Source organism: Podarcis gaigeae (assembly GCF_964106915.1).
Source record: "Podarcis gaigeae genome assembly, chromosome: 18".
Taxonomy (NCBI): Eukaryota; Metazoa; Chordata; class Lepidosauria; order Squamata; family Lacertidae; genus Podarcis; species Podarcis gaigeae.
In genome coordinates, this window is record NC_139696.1 from 1,395,569 (window position 1) to 1,419,257 (window position 23,689).

General features: G+C 48.2%; 1 protein-coding gene across 2 annotated transcripts in view; it reads left to right on the forward strand.

Moving 5' to 3' along the window:
- Window positions 1-23,689, forward strand: part of PTBP1 (polypyrimidine tract binding protein 1) — a 39,374-nt gene continuing 15,685 nt past the window's right edge. The window contains exons 1-8 of one of the 2 annotated variants that reach the window (XM_083720477.1): window positions 26-161; window positions 7,457-7,487; window positions 16,422-16,497; window positions 16,899-16,970; window positions 18,452-18,624; window positions 19,098-19,244; window positions 21,270-21,440; window positions 22,580-22,690. In XM_083720477.1, coding sequence (XP_083576603.1) covers window positions 154-161; window positions 7,457-7,487; window positions 16,422-16,497; window positions 16,899-16,970; window positions 18,452-18,624; window positions 19,098-19,244; window positions 21,270-21,440; window positions 22,580-22,690 — 789 coding nt within the window. In that variant the 5' untranslated portion in view covers window positions 26-153. Of the gene's footprint in view, window positions 162-7,456; window positions 7,488-16,421; window positions 16,498-16,898; window positions 16,971-18,451; window positions 18,625-19,097; window positions 19,245-21,269; window positions 21,441-22,579; window positions 22,691-23,689 lie in introns of both variants that reach the window. The other variant, XM_083720478.1, reaches the window with a different exon arrangement.

A 23,689-nucleotide genomic window follows, 5' to 3' on the forward strand; every position in this document is an offset into this window, starting at 1 on the left:
GCCAATGGGGCCCCGGCGCCTCAAAAGGAGCCGAGGGCGGGTCCCGCCCCGCGCCGCCATTTTGTGAGTCTATATAACACGTAGCCGTTGAGCCCGCTCCTGCTATTCCAGCGCGTCCAGCTCCGCTTCCCTTTCGGGTCGCCTTCGTGTGCCATGGACGGGTGAGCGGAAGGGAAGGGGAGCGGGGCGGGGACGGTTTGTGAGGAGAAATTACCTCAGAGAGAGAGAAGGGGGGAGGGGCGGCGGAGAGGGGGCGAAAGCGGAGCGCGGAGCTTACCTGAGGGGACTCGTGAGGGGGAAAAGTCCGCCTGAGGGGAATTCGAACCCGGTTCCGTGAGGGGGGAGAAAACTAGGCCTCGCTTCCCCAGCCCTAAAAGTTGAGGCCAATGCCTTTTCTCAGGTAGAAAGTGAAATATAGGATGGGGGGGGGGGAGGGGGCGAAAGGGGAGCGGGCACGCGCACGCGCGCCACCGCCTCCCCTCTCTCCTCTTTCGAAAGTTCTGTATGCGCGCGCATATGCACTCCCCCCCCCTCGCGCGAAAGTTCTAACCGGCGCGCCCCCGCGACGGCGCGCACGCTCCCGATCGGTGAACGTTCTGAAGCGGCGAGAGGGGGGGGAGCGAGCGCGCTCCCGCGGCAACGTTCGATTCGCGCGCGCGCGCGGCCCCGACGTTCTAAAGTTCTTCTCGCTGCTCCTCCGAATAAAGTGGGGGGAGGGGGCGGCCGGAGGAGCGTCGGAAGAAGGCGCATGCGCTTCAGCACCCACCTAAACACACAACCCGCTCCGTGGATGCTCAGTCCGTCTGTGTTTCAAACCCACCCGTGAAACTTCGTTCCCAAGTGTCTTAAGTCTGCTCTTAGCCACGCCCACTTTTCTCTCACTTTCCTTCTAATTCCCCCCTTCCTCTTTCTTACTCTGCCCCCCTCACTTTGGGGGGGGGCGTTTCCATGTGCATCCCCTCCAACGTTTCTCCCCTGAAAATAGGGACGTCCCATTCCATCCCCTCTAACGCTTCTCCCCTGAAAATAGGGACGTCCTATTCCGTCCCCTCCAACATTTCTCCCCTGAAAATAGGGACGTCCTATTCCATCCCCTCCAAAGTTTCTCCCATGAAAATAGGGACGTCCTATTCCATCCCCTCCAACGTTTCTCCCCTGAAAATAGGGACGTCCTATTCCATCCCCTCCAACGTTTCTCCCATGAAAATAGGGATGTCCTATTCCATCCCCTCCAACATTTCTCCCGTGAAAATAGGGACGTCCTATTCCATCCCCTCCAACATTTCTCCCATGAAAATAGGGACGTCCTATTCCATCCCCTCCAACGTTTCTCCCCTGAAAAGAGGGACGTCCTATTCCATCCCCTCCAACGTTTCTCCCCTGAAAAGAGGGACGTCCTATTCCATCCCCTCCAACGTTTCTCCCATGAAAATAGGGATGTCCTATTCCATCCCCTCCAACATTTCTCCCGTGAAAATAGGGACGTCCTATTCCATCCCCTCCAACATTTCTCCCATGAAAATAGGGACGTCCTATTCCATCCCCTCCAACGTTTCTCCCCTGAAAAGAGGGACGTCCTATTCCATCCCCTCCAACGTTTCTCCCCTGAAAAGAGGGACGTCCTATTCCATCCCCTCCAACGTTTCTCCCCTGAAAATAGGGACGTCCTATTCCATCCCCTCCAACATTTCTCCCCTGAAAATAGGGATGTCCTAAGGAACAGAAGGACGTGGGTGGTGCTGTGGATTAAACCACAGAGCCTAGGACTTGCCAATCAGAAGGTTGGTGGTTCGAATCCCCATGATGGGGTGAGCTCCCGTTGCTCGGTCCCTGCTCCTGCCAACCTAGCAGTTCAAAAGCACGTCAAAGTGCAAGTAGATAAATAGGTAGCGCTCCGGCGGGAAGGTAAACGGTGTTTCCGTGCGCTGCTCTGGTTGGCCAGGAGCGGCTTAGTCCTGGTGGCCACATGACCCGGAAGCTGTTCGTGGATAAACGCCGGCTCCCTCGGCCTATAGAGCGAGATGAGCGCCACAACCCCAGAGTTGGTCAGAACTGGACCTAATGGTTAGGGGTCTCTTTACCTTTAAGGAACAGTGGTACATTCCTTAATTTCATCAGGAACTGAGAGTGTCCCCGGAAAATAGGGGCGCTTGTACGGTCTGCTTATGCCTCTTAAGGATGCAAGAACCCTTAACTAGGGGGTAAGTCCTGCTGAACTTTGATGCACTCGGGTTTGGCCTTCTGTTGCAAGAATATGTGCCCTATCTCATGAATGAACCCAAAATCACATGAGACTGTTGTGAAAGGCCTTTGAGCGATCTAAAAGAAAAAGGGAAGTCCGTGTGTGCAATCTTGCACGTGGGTTAAAAAGAGAAGTTGGGGGGTGTGGAGAAGCCACAAGTCTAGCAAAGGGCAGTGGGCGCTTGGGCAACAGATTCGAGCGCTGCAGAGGGTTGGGCTGGATGACCCTCGGGGGATGTTTCCAGCAACTACACGGAGATGTTTGGGCTTGATCCTGGCACCTTCTGCATGTGAAGCAGACGCTCTACTGTTGAGCAATGGCCTTTCCCCAAACCGGGAAGCCATGGCGGCTGGGAATAAAGCTGTGTGAACTGGGCGATGGGTGTGGAAGAAGAAATAAGGGGGTGCAAAAATGTGAAAGGGTAAAGAAGGAAATTTTGGGGGCTTGTCTCTTCAGACACCCTTTAATGTACTTAAGGAACAATTAGTGGTTTGGATTATCATTAGCCTGATACAGAGTATACCTTTCACTCCCCATGGTTCCCATATTCTCTGTACTCTCCCCTCTTCTCTGAATTACAGCTTTGCAGGCTTGCTTCCTTCAGTCGACTTGCTTCAAGCACCCCATTCTATGGGTCAGGGTAGCTGCCTCCTTCTCCCCACCACTTATATTTATGAAGCCTGTGTTGTGCTTCTCCCCCACTTCCTGTCCTTATCTGGAAGCACATTTTCTCTTCTGAACTGCCCCTTCTCCAACGCCTTCTCCCTGAGTACCTGAAGTGTTTGGTTGTGAGCCTTTCCTCAGTCTCTTAAGTGTACTAAAAACCCTGTTCACTTCTCCCTTACTGCCAGGATAGATGAGAACTTTAAACTCATTCTCTCGCAAAGGAGTTCTATTGTCAGCATACTTTCCTGGAGATCATTGATTGACCTTGGGTCAACTTTGTAGATAGTTTTTCTCATTGCCTTGGTGGTAAGCACCTAATAGCCTTGCAGTAACTGGTTGCAGTACTTTGCAACATGGGCAGGCCACCTTGCAAGATATCTCCCCCCCCCCCCCAACTAGAACCCTGAAGCCTAGCAAACAGAAGTAATATACAGTGGTACCTTGGTTGCTGAACGTAATCCGTTCCGGAAGACCTTTCGACTTCTGAAACATTTGACAATGGAGGCGCAAAGGGCGTTTGGCAAAGTCAATGGAGAAAATTGAAAAAAGCGCAGCAGAAGCCATTCGACTTCCGAGGCTCATTCGAAAACTGAAGCATTTACTTTCGGGTTTTTGGCATTCGGAAACCAAAACGTTCGGCTTCCAAGGCACTCGAAAACCGAGGTACCACTGTACTCCTAATAATTAAGGAACAGGCCATGTTTGAAATTCCCGGGGCATGTTTTGCTACAGACATGGGTCCAGTTGCGACAGCGTGGAGATTTCTGGGTGTCACGTTGGGGACTGACATCTCCATTGAGCCACCTGACTCACGCACAGTCCTCCATCCACGCATCAAGGAAAATTAAGTGCAGGGCTGAGTACAGATAATTTGACTCTGTTGCTGCCTTTCCACAAGCTACCCAAATGGAACTCAGACCACTGTTCAAAACCCTCTGCCTTAGTCATAAGTTAATACCATTTCCATTTCCACTGTGTGTGTTACTCCTCCTTGCATACTGAGACACCCTTATGTACTCTTTTGCTTTTGGGGGGGAAAGGATACTCCATTTTAACCCTACCTTGTCTGCAAATGAAAGTTTTTGTGCAGTTTCATTGCTTCCCTGTCTGCTACTTAATTCTAGTTTTCTAGTTCATTCTTCATGTGGCTTTCCCTTCTGTTGTGTGGGTGCCCATTCAATGTCCCACAGGCTGTTCCCTCCCGCTTCCTCCCACTTTGAGTGTGTCAGGAAGCTTCCCACCTGTTTTTCTCTGCATTGCAAGAAAAGGGCTTGCTGGGAAGGTCCTATTTCTGCCACACCCTTCCATTTACCTAGAAAATGCTTCCTCCTATAATTTGCATGCGAATCTAAGTTTCCCCTGCAGGCGTAGTTGGGTGGGGATTTGTTGCCTAGGTGTGGAGAGCAATGTATGCCTGGGACTTCTGCTTTTCTTTTGAGTCACCTTTTAAAGGTGACCTTGAGAACCACAATAAACTAGTCAGTATATTGTCCCTGGCAGTTCCCGTCCACCGAATCTGTTCTGTCATTACGTTTTGGTTCAGAGGTTGAACAAAGGGAAGTTATATTTCTGAGCCAGAAATCAAACTTCTTGGGCGCCAGCCCTGTATAGAGCGGGAAGAAAGAAACCATCGCATCCGAGTGCCACTTTAAAATTCCAGTGTGACTGGGTGCACGAAAGTATTTCAGCCCTGGTGCCATGTTGCAAATAATAATAATAATAATAATTCTGCGTCAATTGTCAATCAGTTGATTTCAACTTCTATTTCCTATTGATGGGGTGAATGTTTTTTCCACACACACAGTCCTTGGTGAATGTGGAAGGAATATCCAATAAAAACAAGGAATATTTTCAGATAAATGGGAATAGGTTCCTTAAACTACGATCAGCAACCCTTCTTTACCATTCAGAACCATCTGTACTCCCAAGCCTGGATCAGATTGTCTGCTCTCCAACAGAGCCTCTTATCTTTGTCAGGAATGAACCTCACACTCATGTATTTGATTTGGTCTAATAAGTTATCTGGGCAAATCATTGAGGATTTCCACGGCTTCACTGTGGCACCAGGTGAATAAAAGGAAATAGAGCTGAGTATCGGCATAGTGATGGCATCCAGATCCTCAGATGACCCAAAACTTGCATTCTGTTTGATGCAGTTCTCTGTCTTTAAGAAGTGATAAAGACCGGAATAGCTGACTACCACTGATAGATGTAGTTTTGCAAAAAAAAAAAAAAATACAGTTTCCTGATGGGAGGCAAAAAGTGGACTTTGGTAGGAAATCTGTCCGTTAAAATGCTGAGCCTCAGGAATTGGTCCTGATAACAAAGTTCCTTTGGCTGGCAAAGTCCATATATTACGTTTCCTGTAAGTATCTCCCACCATCCCACTCCCAGCCTTGACTCTTCCACGGGAAATAACTCCTTCAGTATGTTCTGTTGGAGCCTGTTGATTTGCCTCGAAGATCACACAAAAACCTACATAAAATAGTTTCTAAGCAGCTAATAACAATTTCTCATAAGGTATTACTGAGGTTTTCCTGAACCTAACAGTTGCTCGGTTATGATCAGTTTAAAACCATTGTCTCAACTTGCTGTGTGAAAAAATAATAATCCTTGAATGAGCCCTTCTCCAGAGAAGCAGGAAATAAGAGTCATTGCTCTCAGAATAACTTTTGAGAGTTAGTCTGTCTTGGGAATTTCCTCCTATAGATGAACAGAAGCAAAATGGCTTTTCAGTAACCCTGTATTTTTTTTTAATCTCTTATACAATTTGCATGATGACGAAGCAGTGAAAAGCATCTCTGGGCTGGGCTTCTCTGCTGATTTCACAGATGGGTTTAATTAGTCCACTTGAACTAAGCATTCAAGATCTCAACAAAACCCATCTGTCTCCGCTGGCAATTCTAAACACCAGTGGGATTGTAAAAATCCTGCGTTCCCTCACTTGAGCTTTTTCTTTTTAAAAAAAAAAAAGTGGTACGCAATGGCAATTGCTTCTAGCTTGTAGTACTCCTGTAGTACTCCTGAATCAGACTTAACGCCAGCTGTGAACTGCTGGGGGTGAGGAGTCAAAAGTTGGCTTTTGAAGAAGAAATGCGTGGGCGGTTGGGGCAAGGGAGCCCAGTGGTTTGCTGGGATTAAACACAGAGGCAGCCTGGCCTGGTTTCTTTGAAATTGCCAAATGAGATCAATTGAAGTGAGCATGGGGAGTGGTGAAGTAAACCTTTTGTCTTAAAACTCTAGGTGTATGGCAGTACAGCTGTCTGTCTGGCCCCCTTCACACTTAAACGCTAAGCCAAACCATGGCTTGGTTTGAGCAAGCAGCCACTTGCTGCCGTGTTGAGCTAAGCCATGGTTTGGCTACTGTGTTGTCCGAACCCAGGCTTCTGGTTGAGCACTCTCCAGATGAACCCATGAACTGCAACCAAGATTTGTCCTGTGGTTTCCAGATTGTGGTTTGGGTGGACTCGGCCATGAGCCTGGATTTCTCAGGCATCCTGAGCCAGACTGTGGCCTAGCGCAACAGCAAAACAACCAAGGGATAGACCCATTTAAATTCATAGGCTCATAGAGTTGGAAGGGACCCTGCGGATCACCTGGTGCAACCTGAATATGCAGCTGCCCCACATGGGGATCGAATCTACAACCTTGGATTTGTCAGCACCACACTCTTAACCAACTGCAACCATGATTGCCATTCTGAGAGACCTAGCAGTTTGGGGTTGCCACCATGTGCTCTCATTTTGGGATCATGCGTCTCTGAGGGACCTTACAACCTGCAGTGCGGCCCTTCTCATTTTCCTTCTGTCTTTCCCCTTGTGACTAACACTAGGGCTACCAGCAGCACTGCAGTCTTGATATGCTGGGCTGGGGAGAAGGGGTGAGGGAACAGAAATAATCTGTTGGAACAAGTACGGACCCCATTGCTTAGGGAGCCCAGGCTCTATAGTCAGGGCTGGGAAGTTTCTTGAGTTGAGTAGTTTTTCCCCTTTGATACAGTGGAAAAAGATGGACTCAGTGAGATTAGAGGACCTGATTCTAGACATGTATTTATAATAAGGGTGTCTGCAGAAAGGGATAAGATCTCAATGTCCCTTAAAGAGCAACTTATGCATCATTAAATGCAAAAAAACCTTGGTTCTCTAAGCCGGACAGAGCTGGGTGGAAGGTTAAGAGTACAATTTGAAACAGTTCTTGTTTTCTTCACAGTAATTAACGTAAGCTAGCAATTCTCTTTTTGGGGGTGAATTGCCACTATGACTTACAGACTGAGATGTGACTGCATGTAACACATCTGCCCTTTTGACTTGGAAGTTGTGTTGTATTCTTAGAAATAGCAAGCGCTTACCTTGTTATCCATGCTCTTTGCTGTTGGAAGAAATACAGTTCGCTGTCTCGTAAATTTCTGAATACCTTTGGCGCTTGGTTCCTCATCACTATTTTAAGCATACAGAGTTTCTTGCCAAGAGTTGCATAGTTGTTGTTGTTTTTATACCTCCTGTATTTGAAAACCAATCTAATATTTTATGTTTTGTCCTTCTCTTACAGCATTGTCCAAGATATAACAGTTGGTACAAAGGTAGGCCTTTTTCCTTTCTTTCATTGCTTCAGCAAATGTATGTTGTCCTGTAAACCACCGCATTCTTACAGTAACAAGCTACTTTAAAAAGAATTGGTGTTTTGTGACTTGTGTTACCTGGTACGAGGCTTATATAGTCGTTTCTACATGTCTGTTGTGTAGGAACTGGAACACTCAACGGTAGGGAAATGTCTGGTGTGTTTTCAGGCACACATTTCAGCGTGTGCAGGGTTGTGGTGTAGGCAGACTTAAGGCTTATGTTGAGCAACTTGTGTTTTTGCTAGAACCCCAAGATCCATCAAAAAGTTCAAAAGACATCCACTCAGAAATAAAAAATTCTGAGCACAGGAATTTGTTCAGAACAGCATAACATAATGGTACTCAGTCTTTCTACAGAAAAATCCACTTCTGGTTAACACACACACACTCAGCTTCCTTAATTTCAGCTGTATGAGAGCAGGGGTGTTTTGTTGCTAGTGTTAAAAGTCAGCAATCCTTGCCAATTTCCTCCTAATCACAAGTCATGCATCCACTTTGCCCATTTAGAGTGGTCCTTGAATGTTCTGTTGTATGCAGGATGTCCTTGACAATTCGTAGATAGCTTGGTTATTGAAAATATAAAACAAAATTGCTATTAAAGAAGTCTGGTGAGAGATCTGGACGTATTTCTCCCTGAGAAAGAACGAGTCCCTAATTTTAGGGACAGCTCCAGCTGCCTTGGCGCACACCCCAAGCCTGTATTGTAAAGTTGGTTTGCGATTAAACCACCAATACCCTGGGAGCACAATAACGCCTGGCCTTTTATCCTGCTAGTTTCGACCCAGCCTTGAAGTAAAGCTTTTATCTACAGAAAATGGCAGTGGTTGGAACAGCAGTGGCGGCAGCATAAAAGCTGAGACAGCAAACCTCAAGGAAAGTAAAGGATAGGATGTGCTGCCTGAAAGGGATGTAGTGAAAATACAAGACTTAGCTACTGGCAGGAGTGTAAAGATGTGTTCCTTACTTAATTGAGAGCAGTGACACCTAGTTTGCAACAGGCTCCTGTCTTTTAAGTTTGAAATCTAAGGAAAATTCTGCCCCGCAAGACCTCTGGTTTACGAAAGCTGGTTAAAATCACTTCTGAAGGCGGGGGGGGGGGGTGAATGTTCAGCCTGCTGTAATCACAACTTGGAAAGGAGATGGGAACCAGGAAGCGCTGTTGACTTTTGAAAGGTGATAGATCATAGGATGGGAGCTGTGCAGGCCTGTTAAAATCCTAGGTGATCAAACACTGAAGGCTGCTGGTGCCTCCATTTTCTCAGTTCTGGCCCATCGCTGAGTAATGAGCCTGTGGCTGTTCAGTCATCGGCTGGTACCTAACATAGGGAATAGAAATAATTATTTTAATCGCTGGCTTGCTCTGAATCCAGGAAAGAATCTCATGGCAGACCACCGAGCCTTGGGGGGGGGACCCTGACGTTTTCCAAACCCCTCCCCCTTTGCCACGATGACTGAACTGCCTGTGTCCCACTATACAAATGCCACAGGCTCCGTAACGCCTTTCATTGTCCCCTCCTTTGCGAGCCGCGCTTGAGAGCAATTAGCTCCGCCTGGCTGGATAGACCTGGTTTTGTAGGGAAGCCAGGATCTTTGCCATGGGAACAGCAATTACGGCTTCGGGCCACAGGCCAAGAATGCGAGCGGAGGAATTCTGGCCCCTCAATTTACGGCTTCGGTTCAAAGGCTGCAACAGGCTGCCTCTTGGTAGGCCTTGCTGGAGCGGGCTTGGCCACAGATGGGAGCCACATGTGCTGACACAAAGGGATATTGACTCACGCAGACCTTTTCTTGGCAGTCTAAAAATATGGGAAACACGTAGGGTATGCAGTTAATGTTGCTGTATATGTGTGGAGGTGCCCATCTGCGCTGCAAATGGCGAAACTCCCGTTTCCTTGGTTCTGAATGTATCTGGCACAACTTTTTCAGTGGAATCGTTGCTGGGAACAGATGACCCTAGTGACTGGGAATAGGAGTTTCCCTCATTTACATCCGTGCTAGTATTTGGGAAACGTTAAGGTAGACAAGGACTTACCTCCACAAATTGCAAGGGGGTGTTTGTGTGTTTTGGATGCTCCATCTTGTGTAAAATGCAACACTCCCTGCAAGTGGAAAACTAGCCACTTGCAGTCAGAAAGGTCTAGAAAGTCGTGTTTTGTAATGCAACAACAGCCTGGCTTTCCTTTTGCAGTATGTATGTTGATGTAAAGGGAGCAATTCAAATTATAGCCCTCACCTTTAGCCTTGAAGTGGTTCATTTTGCTGTGGCCTTGTTTATCCTCTCAATAACCCAACAAAGCAGGTGGTTATAGCTTTGTTGATTCCGTGAAGCAAATAGGTCTGTTTTGTGTTTAACTTATACACCAGAAGCCTTGTTTGGGAGTACAGTATAGCAATCAGAAGTAGCTTTTCCATGATCTTTCCCCACTCATCAACAAATACATTATATGCAACCCCTTATCCCTTATATACCCAGTATATCCCTGCACTCTGCGGGAAATTTTATCCTCCAAAACCCAAAGTTCTGAGGCCTGTTCCACAGTAATTTGGAGCCGTAGTTTTGCGTGGCTGCCTCCCTGTTTTGTACACTCCTGGAAACAACTGAAGACTCATTTGTTCAAACAGGATTTTCCAGCTGAGTAAATGAACCTTTAATATGAGTGTTTTGTTTTGTTTTGGCTATGTTTTATGTTTTTAAAACACTTTTTTTGCTGTTTTTATTGTGCTTCACATTTAAACTATTGTGTAGTAGAAGACAATAAATAAATTAATGATGATAACCCCATAATAGAAAAGTTCACGGCAAGCAAGTGGTATACACTAATATCACTTGCATAAACTATTCTCGCTGAACTTTCTCATAATAATCCTTGATACTCAGGTTATCACAATTCGTAAATCACGAGAGAACTCCGATCAAAATCCCTCTGCGCCAATAATGCAAATATATAAAGTGTGTATGAGCGTAGATCTGCTTTCACTGTTTGCCTGTAATCTCTCGGGCTTCTAAAAGTTCTGATAGTAAAATTGCAAAGGGGTGGAATCAAATAATTGTAAGGGCCTCATCCTGTGGTGACGATCCCAATAGGATAGCCTTCAGCAGCCAGGTGCCTTGAGTCCAGCCAGCATGAGCTCCAGCTAGCATGGCTGTCTTTGCTGGGGTGGTTGGGAGTTGTAGTGCAAAACATCTGGAGGGTGCCAGGGTGGCGGAAGCCGCTTCAAAGCCAAGAAATGTGCTTCCATCTTACAGACTGTTAAGCTAATTGTAATCACAAACTGAATCTCAAATATAAAACACTAGGCTATGTTCGTGGCCCCTTGCACTCAATTTCTTGCAGAGAAATGTGAGTACAAGTTAGTTCTGATTGCATTAGCTTGGTTGTACGTTCCTGTTTGCCTAATTAAAGTTATTAAAGTTTTTGCTTAGCCTCTTGAGGTTATTATCAAAGCCGGTAGTAACATAAAGCCTTACTGTCGGGAGGGGCGCCTCCTTCAGATGAGAAACTGACTTGGATGTTCCCTTCACGAAATAAACAGTGCTTCTATACTGATTGAGTCTGGCCTGTACTAATAAAAAGACTATGGGAAAACTACCAAATTTGACATAAATAAAAAGCATTCTAATTTTGCAAAGCTTTGCCTTGGGTGAGGCTGGAGCCATCAAGTCAGTACTGTACAGTTTTTCACTTCCCTGTAGAAAGGCCCTTTAAAACAGTGGCCTTTCAGCATGTGGTGACTTGGAATGCCCCCTTATACTGAGACAGACCATTGCTCTATCTATTGTCCTATTGGTTCTGAATAGACCTGGCGGTGGAGCAGTAAAACTGCTAGGAAGTTTGCAAGGCTGAGCAGGTATTGCAATTAAATGCACCGTGTAAGAACTGAAGAACCCAAGTTGCCCTGGTTCTGCTAGGCGCTAATTTTGTTCCCAAGTCCTGTTGGCATCAGTTGAGGTGGGAAGCATCCTGACTCTGTGTATGCCATGTGCTCGGCACATGTTTTCTTCTTTGCTAAACATGTCTTGCTAGCATGTCCCAAGATTCTCAAGCGACCCACTTCTCTGCCGTGACCTTGGCCTCAACTCTGGCTGAGGCTCGATCTGCAAGCTTTATTTGGATTCCTGAGCTTTTATTGGGCGGCCGTCCTCTTTTGAAGACTGCCTGGGCTATTGGGAACAGAAGCTGACACAGGATTCTCCTGCGTTCGCCACAAAGCTTGGGTGCTGCACAGTTTTGGGCATGTTACCACTAGTTTTACACGTCAATCTTGGTTCGTAGGCAAAGGCTTCAAATCACTACAGTGTGCTGTGATAGTTCTAAAATGTGATTCTGTTGCTTGGTTTCAAAATGGGGAGGCGTGTTTGTAGCCCTCCTGTAACAGGTTGGCAGCTAGCTGTGTGGCAGGCCAATTGGGCCCGCCATAGACCCGAAGGGCCAAGTTGCTTCCTCCTTTGCCCTGTCAATCATACTCTTTTTCCATATCAAAGGTGCAGTTGTGTTCCATGCCCTTTAAATATCAGTCCATACCAATTCTTACATAACCTGGGCCCTAGAACAGGGGTCAGCAACCTTTTTCAGCCATGGGCCGGTCCCCTGTCCCTCAGACCATGTGGTGGGCCGGACTATATTTTGAAAAAATAATAATGAATGAATTCCTATGCCCCACAAATAACCCAGAGATGCATTTTAAATAAAAGCACGCATTCTACTCATGTAAAAACACCAGGCAGGCCCCACAAATAATCCAGAGATGCATTTTAAATAAAAGGACATATTCGATTCATGTAAAAACACACTGATTCCCAGACCGTCCGCGGGCCGGATTGAGAAGGCGATTGGGCCGCATCCAGCCCACGGGCTTTAGTTTGCCTACCCCTGCCCTAGAATTATGTCTGGTGCGAAGTTTCCCCTCTAGATACTTTTTGGCAAGTTCACCTAATTGTGTGATTGCAAGGTGAGTTTGCGGGAAGTTTTCAACATAATGCTAAAACCTTAATCTTTTGGGTTGCAGCCAGTGTTAGTCGCACTCAGAGTAAACTTGTTTAAATTGAAGGGGGTGAGTAACTGAGGTCCATTCGTTTCCCTGGCTTTACTCTGAGTAGAACTTAGTTTGATGCAGCCCTTTGATGCAACAACCTGTCTAGAACTTCTGATTCCACCTTTTGGTGTGTAGCCGCTGAATTTTGCCAGCTGTTAAGAAGCGCTTTAAAATTGGGTTTAGGTCGGAACCATGGCTTGTCCTCATAATTGTAAAAGCTGCAGGCAGCTCGCTTGGGTGTGGAGTGCCCTATCAGACAAGCATGACTGCATAACTTTGGTTACTCTGAGCTCAGGAATTCTGAGCGGTTAATAACAATAGCCACACCCCTCAGATTCGCTCAAAGGGCAGGTTTGTTTCATGGCGTGTCTCCATAGTAGCTGGAAGCAGTCTGGCTGGGGCATGGAGAAGGGAGAGCAGAGTAAGACTATTATTTTCTCTTTCCCTCTCTGTAGTTGTGAACAGAACTTTTAAGAAATAGGCATATGCTGGTTGCCTACTCTAGGATCTGGCATTAAAAAAAAACACATTATAGGCCTCCGTACCATTTGAAACAGCAATACAGTATCCCAGTACAGTGATTTATGTCTATAGTGAATGTGCAGTCTCATTGGTGGAGATCTGTTTTGCCCTCATGCTGAATGCAGAAGATTTTTTTATCTGGAATGGGTAAAGAAATTACAATGCATTCCGAAACTATACATGGCTGTCTTAGTTCAGGCATTGTATTTAGCAATGGTTTGCTGTGAGCCATAATTGAGGCTATCGCTCTTCCTCTGGAGGCAGCTGCTGTGGGAATGGCTATAGGAGTAGCATGGAGATGAAATATGAAAGTGGATGTGCAGGTCTAAATTGCGGGTTGCTGAGCGCACAGGGGAAGGCAGAGAAGTGTGTTTGGCTGCATGTTTGGAAACACCTGCCTTCTAGCCTAGGGCCAAGGCAAGCCGTCGTTAAGGGTGATGTTTGACCCCTGCAGTTTGGCCACCCACGGGAAATACAGGAATTAACTTATCCTTGGTAGAGAGAGAGTGCAGCCTGCAACCATAGGGGCAAAATGGCAAGCCTGAAGGGCCCACAGAGAATGTACATGCTCAGAACTTAAGCAGGGGTGTTGGCCAGGGCCCTGCTGTTTGCTTTGGGCAAACAAAATCAAGGCGAAAGGCCCTTAAGTGTTTCACTTCTTCAAAGCTTATGGCGTAACCGGTTTGAGGTGTAAAGTAATGATGAGAGGTGGGAGGTGGTGAATGGCTTCTTACATAGCCGCAACTGCTGGGAATGCCAGCTGGGTTCTGCACCCTACCAGGTAGTGTTTCAGCTAACAGAAAGCTTTCTTCTCCTGCTGTATAGGAAAGGGGACACCCAGTCGGCTTCAGGAGAGTCTGAAAAGGAAGAGCAACCAAGCTTTGTTAACAAGGCCCCATTGTGTGGCCGGTTGAAAAATCTAGGACAAGATCATCGTAGAACACAGCCGTAGAATTAGGGGGGCCCTTTCTGATTTAAAATGTGCTGCTATACCCAGGGCTGGGAGAGGTGGCTTCCCATTTCATTTACCCACACCAGTAGGAGTCAAAATATGAAGCCTGTTAGTCTTGGGGTTCTTAGATCCAACGGCAATATTTGCGCTATTATGATCTTCGTGTTAGAAACCTCCCAGGGCTTCCAAGAACATCCCAGCAGGGACTCCTGATGAATACACTCGAACAGGGGTTTAAAAATCTGGTTTAAGGTTCATACAGTCGTACCTTGGAAGTGGGGCGGAATCCGTTCCGGAAGTCCGTTCAACTTCCAAAACGTTCGGAGACTGAAGCAGGGCTTCTGGTTTGCTGCAGGGAGCTCCTGCAGCCAACCGGAAGCTGCACTGGATGTTCGGCTTCTGAAAATCATTAGGAAACCGTAACACTCACTTCCAGGTTTCAATCATTTGGGAGCTGATTTGTTCGGGAGCCAGGGCAGGGCGTCTGAGATCCAAGGTACAACTGTAGTGCAGATTGCGGTTGCTATTCCATCCACTTCTGGGGTTAAAAACCAGCTCTTCCTTAGCAGCTGGAGGATGTTGGGGGGGGGGGGTTGGCACATTACTTAGCTGCTTCCTGCCACAGATTCCTGTATATTTGCCCTGCAAATTCTTAGTTGGGGGCAGATTACTTTAATGCCAGGTATCAAATCTTCAACTTTGTTATCTCCAGCAAAAACACTTCAGCGCAAACAAAGGCAAAGGAACTCTGAGCAAGCTCCTAGTTGTGGTTTCATGAGATGTTTTCAGTTGGAGCTCGGAAGATAATAAATGCCAACAGTTAAGCATCAGGTGCTGAAAGGAGCTCTACTGTTGCTGTTCTGGGTGTGCCTCCTGACTCACACGGAAATGTTAATAGGCATCATTCTCTTCCAAGTCTCTGCTCCAAGGTAGAACTGCCTAGTCACAAATTGAACCCTGCTTCTGTCTTTGACTTTCTGCCTTCACATTTAAGTGTTTGCCTTGAGAGGATGGAAGGCTACAGGCTCTTAAACAGACTACAGTGGTACCTTGGTTGTCGAACTTAATCCGTTCGACTCCTGGAACGGTTCAGAAAGCAAGGCGCGATTTCCGATTGGCAGCAGGAGCTTCCTGCGCCCGATCGGAAGCCGTGTCGGGCGTTCAGCTTCCTAAAAACGTTTGCAAACTGGAACACTCCCAGGTTTGCGGAGTTCGGGAGCCAAAACGTCTGAGTACCAACGTATTTGACAACCAAGGTACAACTGTATTTGCTGTCTATGTGCTCTGGTCAAAAGAATCAGCACTCCTAACTACTTTTCCCAACCTCGTGCCCTCCATATTATTTGGACTACAACATTTTAGCTGGGGCCAATGGGGATTCATAATCTAAGCCATCCACAGGCCACCAGATTGCAGAAGACTGCTCCAACTGCAGAGCCAATTTGCCCACAAGCTGATTCATTGTCTCACTGAGATCATTTCACAGTTGTGGAGAAGCAAACCCATGCCCTCCTGCCTTGTGAGTTTTTGCAAGCTGTGAAGGGTGTGTGTCTGTAGCACTCATGCTTCTTGTTCTGAGGTGTGTGCTTAGTTACCGTCAACACTGAATGTGAAGGCCAGCAGTAAGTTTTTGAGAAACATAAAAGTGCCAGCAAAAAGGGCTGTTTGCTTGAGGGGTAAGCTGCTTGCAGTGGCAAGTGCGTTCTCCATTTGGGTAGGTTGAGTGTTCTGGCCTCGCAACTTCAACCTGTTCAGCGGCGCATTAAAATGGTGCAGGTAGGCTTTCAAGTCTGCCTTCATAGCCTTTCCTTGCCTTGACCGTGCCTGAGAAAGGTGTCCAACATATTGTAATTCCAAGGATAGCAGAAGAGTTTGGATTTGATATCCCGCTTTATCACTCCCCTTCAGGAGTCTCAAAGCGGCTAACATTCTCCTTTCCCTTCCTCCCCACAACAAACACTCTGTGAGGTGAGTGGGGCTGAGAGACTTCAGAGAAGTGGGACTGGCCCAAGGTCACCCAGCAGCTGCATGTGAAGGAGCGGAGACCTGAACCCGGTTCCCCAGATTACGAGACTACCGCTCTTAACCACTACACCACGCTGGCTGCCTTTGAGAAAATAAACTTTACCTTGGTTATGGGCACTACCAGGGTAGCTCTGCCCTTTTACTTACCAGGTTTCTTAACGTTGACTTCTCCATTTCATGTGGTTGAAAGAAGGGGACGGGCTTGGAAATTCAGGCTCCCCCCTTTCCCCGCCCTTCCGCTCAATTTCTCTCCCACTTCAATTCTGGATTGTCCTCCTGTTCTCGCGGTTCCTGTGTAGAATTTAGAAAAGTGCTGTCAACTTACCCTTTTGTTTTTCTCTCCTTCTCTCTTTCTCTTCCAGCGGGGATCTGACGAACTTTTCTCTACTTGTGTCACTAACGGACCTTTTATCATGAGCAGCACCTCTGCTTCTGCAGGTAACATTGCTAGCCCAAGGAGTTCAGCGCTTTCCTGAAGGGCCCAGTTGTCAGCGAAAGTTAGCCCTCTTCCTTATATTCCCCCTCCCAGCCACCGCCACCCCCAGTATGCTTATTCCTTCGTTAAAGCAACAGCTCTGCCCCCAAGGAAGGAACCTCTGCTGCCTTGTTAGATTTACAAGTTTCAACAGACTTGCAGCCCCCCCCAACCCCCAGAACGAATACCTTGACTTTAACCTGCCCCAGAGCATCTCATTAAAGATGTGTTTATACTAGCGTCCCCCACAGGTAAGGGCAGAGGACAGTTACCAGCAGAAGATAAGATTGCAAGCATACATTTCAAACACCCTGATATTTTGGCGTTTAACGAGGGGTCTGTTTTTTTGGGTCTGCTGTTTCAGGCATGCTGCTAGGATCACTACACAGGGTGCTTCTTGACAGCTGGGAACTGAATGATGCCTCTTTATTCGGGGGTGAGCTGGACTTTTGATCCTGGCCTTTTTCTGTTGGCCCCTCACTGTCGCGCCCACAGTCACCACTGACTCTTGAGCCCCGCCTCTTTTAACATTAAAACTTCCATGCAGTATTTGAATGTCAGATGAGTGTAGGAAGAGTATTCGGTGACGTGTTGAACACTTGCCCGAGCATTTTGCAGAACCAGTCGATGCTTGTTGCGCTGGCGTTTGGCAAACCAGCCGGCAAACCACAAGGCCTTGGTTTTAAACAGAAGCTTCCTTTCCTTTTATTATTACTTTCCCACTGTCTAGCTCTGTGTCCTAAGGCTCCCGGACAGGTAGCCTGTGAATTTGAAAGCCTTAGCGAAGCGGTTAGAAGTTTGTGGTTAGCCATTCGGCATAGCGCTGCAAGGGTGCTTTCTTGGCATTCCCCGCAGCAAATTTCAGGGTGTCAGTGTTACTTTAAAGCCCCATTTCGGTGACCACACCACACTTGCGAAGGTGGGGATTTTGAAGGAGCTGACTTGAAGAGAGGCTATCCTTCTCCCACGCTGCTGCTGTGATGGGCAGAACCACACGCTGTGTCGTTCATTCCTGACACTGGTGCAGACATTCTGTACCATTTGCAAGAAGCACACCAAGGCACTGTGTTAGACGTCACAGCAGGGGCTTGGGGAAAATATGCCATGCCCTATGGATGCTGTTTTGAGTAGCCTCCAAACTGGTCAGCCCTAGGAGTTTACTAGTCCACCTAACCTAATTTGGCATTGATCAGGCCTCTGGCAACTAATCTGCATGACAGGCAATTGAAATCTACATGAGCCACAGTCTCTCCAGATCGTATTCCCTCTGGAGTGTGGCGTCCACCGCTGAGCAAGTGCCCCCTTGCCAGCTGCATTTGGAAGGGGTCACAATGCAGGCTAGCTGCGTGTTTAAGAACTCAAAAATACGAAAGGATTCATAGGCCTTTCCCTGGTTGTGTAACCAGCCGGCTTGCACGTTTCTCAGGCTGTGCACAGCCGTCTTCAAAGGCACAACTGGCTGCACTGGTTATATCGCTTCTGCCAGCCAGAAGCTACGCTCAACCCATGCGGTGGGTGGAGTTCTAGGGGCTGGTTTAAACTGGGGGTTGGGTGGGGCAGTTTTGCATGGCCACGGCATCAGCGTAATAGCTCTGCAAGACTCAGAGGTGTCTCCTGTGCTCAGTTACCACCTTTTAGCCACAGAGGAGTTAAGGCCTCCTCGGATTACTCTTGGTTTGCGCGCTTAACTTTATGCTTACTATTGCCCAGCCTTGCTGGAGTAGCTAGCCACACTAGACAGCCACTGGGGCAGTCTGGTTCTAATACAGACTGGTCTAAATGGTGACCAGAAAGGTCTTATAAACGGGCTAGGAAGTGACGTCATTTCCCGACTCCTCACTCTGACTGCCATGGGCGAGGAAGTTGCCAGGGGTTGCCCCGGAGACCTCACCTGTCCCTGCCGGATCTCTCTTCCAGCCAACGGAAATGACAGCAAAAAGTTCAAAGGCGACAGCAGAACTGCAGGAATTCCCTCGCGAGTAATCCACATCCGCAAGCTGCCCAGCGACGTCACAGAAGCCGAAGTCATTTCCTTGGGGCTACCTTTTGGCAAGGTCACTAACCTGCTGATGTTGAAAGGGAAGAATCAGGTATGTATGTGCACCTGGAGCCATTTAACTCAGGTAGAAGGGTTTGGCTGTACCATAGGAGTCTTCACTTTCAGCTGCAGGAGCTCCAGTCTTCAAATCCAGTTGGGTTAACATAAAGAAGCTAGTTTCAAATGCAAGCCACCAAGTTTCAAATTGGCTGTAAAGTGGAAGGCATAATAGCTTAGTTGAATGAGCAGACATGAAGCTTCTCAAAGCAGAAATAATAGGCTTGGCACTCTTTACTCCAGTCCTGCTGTTTCTCTGCTCCCTGGGGCTAAGCTATGGCGTAGCTTAACATTACGTCTGAACCCAGGCTCGTGGTCTTCTCTCCCCCTGGACAAACCATGCGTGGGAAACAATAACCTGATAATTTGAGATACTCAAGATTTGTTCAGAAATTGAACTGCAGCCTTTGGGCTAAGATTACTTAAGGCTGATGCAGCACGTGTTTTACGTCCGTCTATCTCAATTAGGCTTTCATAGAAATGAACACGGAGGAAGCAGCTAACACCATGGTTAGCTACTACACCACGGTGACTCCTGTCCTTCGGAGCCAGGCCATTTACATCCAGTTCTCCAACCACAAAGAGCTGAAGACGGACAACTCTCCAAACCAGGCGGTGAGTCGGGATTTCAAGCAGCAGCAGGGCTTTGGGGTAACGTTCTGTGGCTGTATTTAAATTTGCCGAGGAAAGAGACGAGCGACGGCAACGTTGCTGAGAAGAGGTGTACATAATTTGTCTGTAGCCCAGTGAGGTAAAGTAAGGCAGGGAAGAGTGTACGAGGAATACTCATGCTGAATCAGATTGAAGTCCTTACTTATTTTCTTTTTACCTTACCTAGTATTTCATGGGGACGCGGGTGGCGCTGTGGGTTAAACCACAGAGCCTAGGGCTTGCTGATCAGAAGGTTGGCGGTTTGAATCCCCGCAACGACGGGGTGAGCTCCCGTTGCTCGGTCCCTTCTCCTGCCAACCTAGCAGTTTGAAAGCACGTCAAAGTGCAAGTAGATAAATAGGTACCGCTCCGGCGGGAAGGTAAACGGCGTTTCCGTGCGCTGCTCTGGTTCGCCAGAAGCGGCTTAGTCCTGCTGGCCACATGACCCGGAAGCTGTACGCCGGCTCCCTCAGCCAATAAAGCGAGATGAGCGCCGCAACCCCAGAGTTGGCCACGACTGGACCTAATGGTCAGGGGTCCCTTTACCTTTATCAACTCGCTTGGGTTTTCCAAAGAGGGCGAGGAAGCAAGCTGGTGTTCTCCACCACCAGACAGAGAAACCCTGGAAGTGCAAACTAATACAGACACACACAGACAGTGAGAGGAGAAGGAAACAAGGGCTGCATTGTTCTCCCCGGTGGGAGAAAACAGTGGTTCGCAGTAGGTAACCCTACCGCGTGGTTTAATTCTCAGATCTCCCCTCCTGGGCACCTTTCAGGGCCCTGCTGGGGCCAGGTGGATGAAAGGACTGAAGATGTCCTCCCTGGCGGGTGGCTCTGCCACCGAAATACCACCCTCCCCGATTGCCAAGTGACGATTTAACCTCCTGAATCTTCTCCCCTCCCACTGCCTGAATGTTTTGCGTTGTCTGCGAGTTGGGCAAATGGGGTCAATGTCTGCTGCCTTTTACAGCTTGCGAAACTCCCATTTATGACCTGCGGCTTTCTGTTAATTCTCTCTTCTGCAAAACCAGATAGGCGGGGGGGGGGCGAGTCCGCTAAGGAGGCGGTTTAAGGAGGGGAGGTAAACGGCGTTTCCGTGCGCTGCTCCGGTTCGCCAGAAGCGGCTTAGTCCTGCTGGTCACATGACCCGGAAGCTGTACGCCGGCTTCCTCGGCCAAGAAAGCGAGATGAGCGCTGCAACCCCAGAGTCGGCCACGACTGGACCTAGTGGTCAGGGGTCCCTTTACCTTAGTATTTCATGATGCACCTTCACATTTTCTAGTGTTGTAGGGTGCTCAAAACCCACCACGTTGCGTTATCCTTACAAAAAACCCTGTAGCTTGCCCAGGGTAACCTAGTGAGTTTATAACGGAAACGAAAGGATTCTGTCCAACAAACATTTACTCATTGAAATTAATGCACCTAAGTTAGTCATGGCCCTTAATTTCAGTGTGTCTGCTCTGGGTGAAACTTAGCCGGATCGAGCCCACACTTGACCTGAGGGCTTCCTTATTTTTCTGTGGCTCACAGCATGGTAACGTGTATTAACTTGGCCTGAACGTGCATGTTCCATTCTGGTTACTTCAAACTTACAGGCCATGGAAGCCATCGGTTTCAATGAATTACACATAGATGGTGTGTTAATGTCTTACCTGTGGCTGTTGGAAGAGTTCACACTCAATGTGCAGCAGGGCAGGGGAACCTGTGGCCCTCTAGGTGTCGCTTGGACTTCAGCTCGCGTCAGCCTGACCATTGTCTGGCTCCTGGGAGTCCGCAGGGTCCCTGTCCTTTTGTGTACAGGATGAAGAAAACATCTTGTTGTCGTCCCCGTTCATCTCTTAAGGCTAAAGGCCAGATTCCCAAGGCCCCCCTGCATGTCTGTCATTCAGTGTCCTGTTCAACATGATTCTGAAGCCGAGTGAGCGCTCATCTCTTTCTCTTTCCACCTCTCTGCTTATTAACGTGCTGAAAATGTTTGGCTCCCCAGCGCGCCCAGGCAGCCCTGCAAGCGGTGAACTCCGTGCAGTCTGGGAACCTCGCGCTGTCTGCCACCGCTGCAGCTGTGGATGCTGGGATGGCCATGGCCGGGCAGAGCCCAGTCCTGAGGATCATTGTGGAAAACCTCTTCTATCCTGTCACCCTGGATGTCCTGCATCAGGTGAGAGAGGGTCCTCTGGCATGGGGAGTGGCCGGATTCCGGGGTTGTGTGTGATGTATCTTCTTAATTTAAAAAATTCCTCCCCACAGCTCATATGAAATAGGCTTGGATGGTTGTTGGCCAGAAAAGATCACCCGGTGTTCTGGCCAGGTAGGGGCTTGCGAGGGAAGAGAATTAAAGAGAAAATGGGGCTGTGGGGCGGCGAAGAAAGCTCTTTTTCACTGCCCACATTTGAGTTTTGTTTGTGGGCCTGTTTTCCTTGTCCTGCAAGTCTTGGTATCTGCATAGAGGTCTGTGCACCCAACTAAATTTGTCTCGTGACTAGGCCCGTCGACGTGGACGAGAGATGCCCTTTAATTTCAGCGGATTTTCTGCGACTAACGTTGGGTGCAAAGTCCTAGAGTTCTGCTCTTTTCTTTTCCGGGCACAGAACAGAAGGAGTTGAGCTTGCATTTTCTGGCTGTGCCTTTTGGGGGGGAGAGCACGGTGTAGGCTTCCGAAAGTGTGGTTCTAAAAGTCGAAACGCGTTTTCAGAAGTTAACTGCGCTTGAAGCTGCTTGCGACACATTAACTCCTTGAGCAAAGTTTGGCTTCTTCTCTCGGCTCTCCCAGATAAGGGTGCAAGGAGCTCCCTTCTCAGCTGCACACACTTGACATTGCTTATATGCAAGAAAAAACTCCCTCTCCTGTCAGACGGGAAATGAACCCCTTTCCTTTCCCTGGCCCCATTTGCCATTAGGTCTCTTTCTGCTCTGGGTGGTCCTCTTGTTTTAAAAAGTCTGGCTCCAGCTGTTCATTGTAGACACTACACTCCAGAAGCAGAAAAATTTGTGGGTTTCCTTACGCCTCTGCTGCCCTCTAGTGTTGCCAGGCTCAGTCTGGGGTTTGGGGCCTCTGATCCGCAGCAGCGATCTGATATGCCTGCTGAGGCAGGTTGGGAGGAGAGCCTTCCTTGCCATTTTTTCTGCTGTGAAACTTCATAAGCGCCTTGGGCAAATTGGCAGATCCATAGCACTTGCAGTCTTCCTGCTGCGTTGCTTTCATGTTTTTCCCTTTCAAAACGGGGAGTTTCAGTCTTGGCCAAAAACTCAGCTTCCAGAGTTTACTTCACGCGACTTTTCTGTTTTGTGCACACGCAGATTTTCTCCAAGTTTGGCACCGTGCTGAAAATCATCACCTTCACAAAGAACAACCAGTTCCAGGCGCTGTTGCAGTACGCAGACCCGATGAGCGCCCAGCACGCCAAACTGGTGAGTCCTGCTTTGCGTGGTTCCTTCCTGTCTTGAATCTGCCACGACACAAGGGGAAGCATGTTGCAAGAGGCAGCTGTTCAGGAGAAGCAGAGTAAAGCATGCTTAAACATGGGTGCTCCCACCTGTGGCTCCTGAAAGCTGTCTGCATGCGACAGCGGCCACACCCAGGGAATAGCTTCGACTGGCCGGCTGAGCCAGGTGAGGGGAGCCGATGGGTCTTAAACCCTGCGAAAACAGGCTCTGGCGGAGTGAGCAGACAAGACCAAGATTCGGTCGAAAAGGCAAGAAGGTGGTTTCTGCACATGCTGTAGAGCAGCCCTGAACCCCTAAAAAACGGGGCTATCCTCCTCCCTTAAAAAGCTCAACAACTTTGACCAGAACCCAAAAAAAGGGGGTAGATCACTGCCAGTCTTCAACCCTGAGAGTAGATCGCAGTCTCTTGGGAGTTGGCCACCCCTGCTGCAAAGGGAAGTGAGGGGCAGGTGGGGCTTGTCAACCTGGGAAGGTGGACCATCTTGGTGGAGGAGAATGCCGGTCTTAAACCTCTGCTGCCTTTATGGGGTATCTTCGGGAGAAGGAAAGGTATGTGAGTAAACTCTACACAAATCGGGAGTGGAGTCCCTAAGGGGGTTGGATGGGTGCCTTCAGGCTCCTTCTGCAGCCAAGCCAGTGACAAACGTCTTGCTCTGCTTTCCTTTGAACCACATCAGCAAGGCCGAGGGGGGGGGGTTGTTGTCTAGGCAGCCCACTACACTACACCTGGGGAGGTCACTAGGTGGACTCCGTTGTCTCTTGAGACGCACAGATGTAACATTCTTAGACCCCGCTGCATCTCTTCAAAGAAGAGCTCTGAAGTTTGAATTAGCAGGCAGGCCTCGCCTCAGCCCAATCCAGGCATCCCGTCAAACAAGGGTTCGTGAAGCCAAGGGGTGCCCAAACCTCTTTCAAAGAGGGCCAGATTTGATGAAGTGAGCATGCGTGAGGGCCGACCAAAGT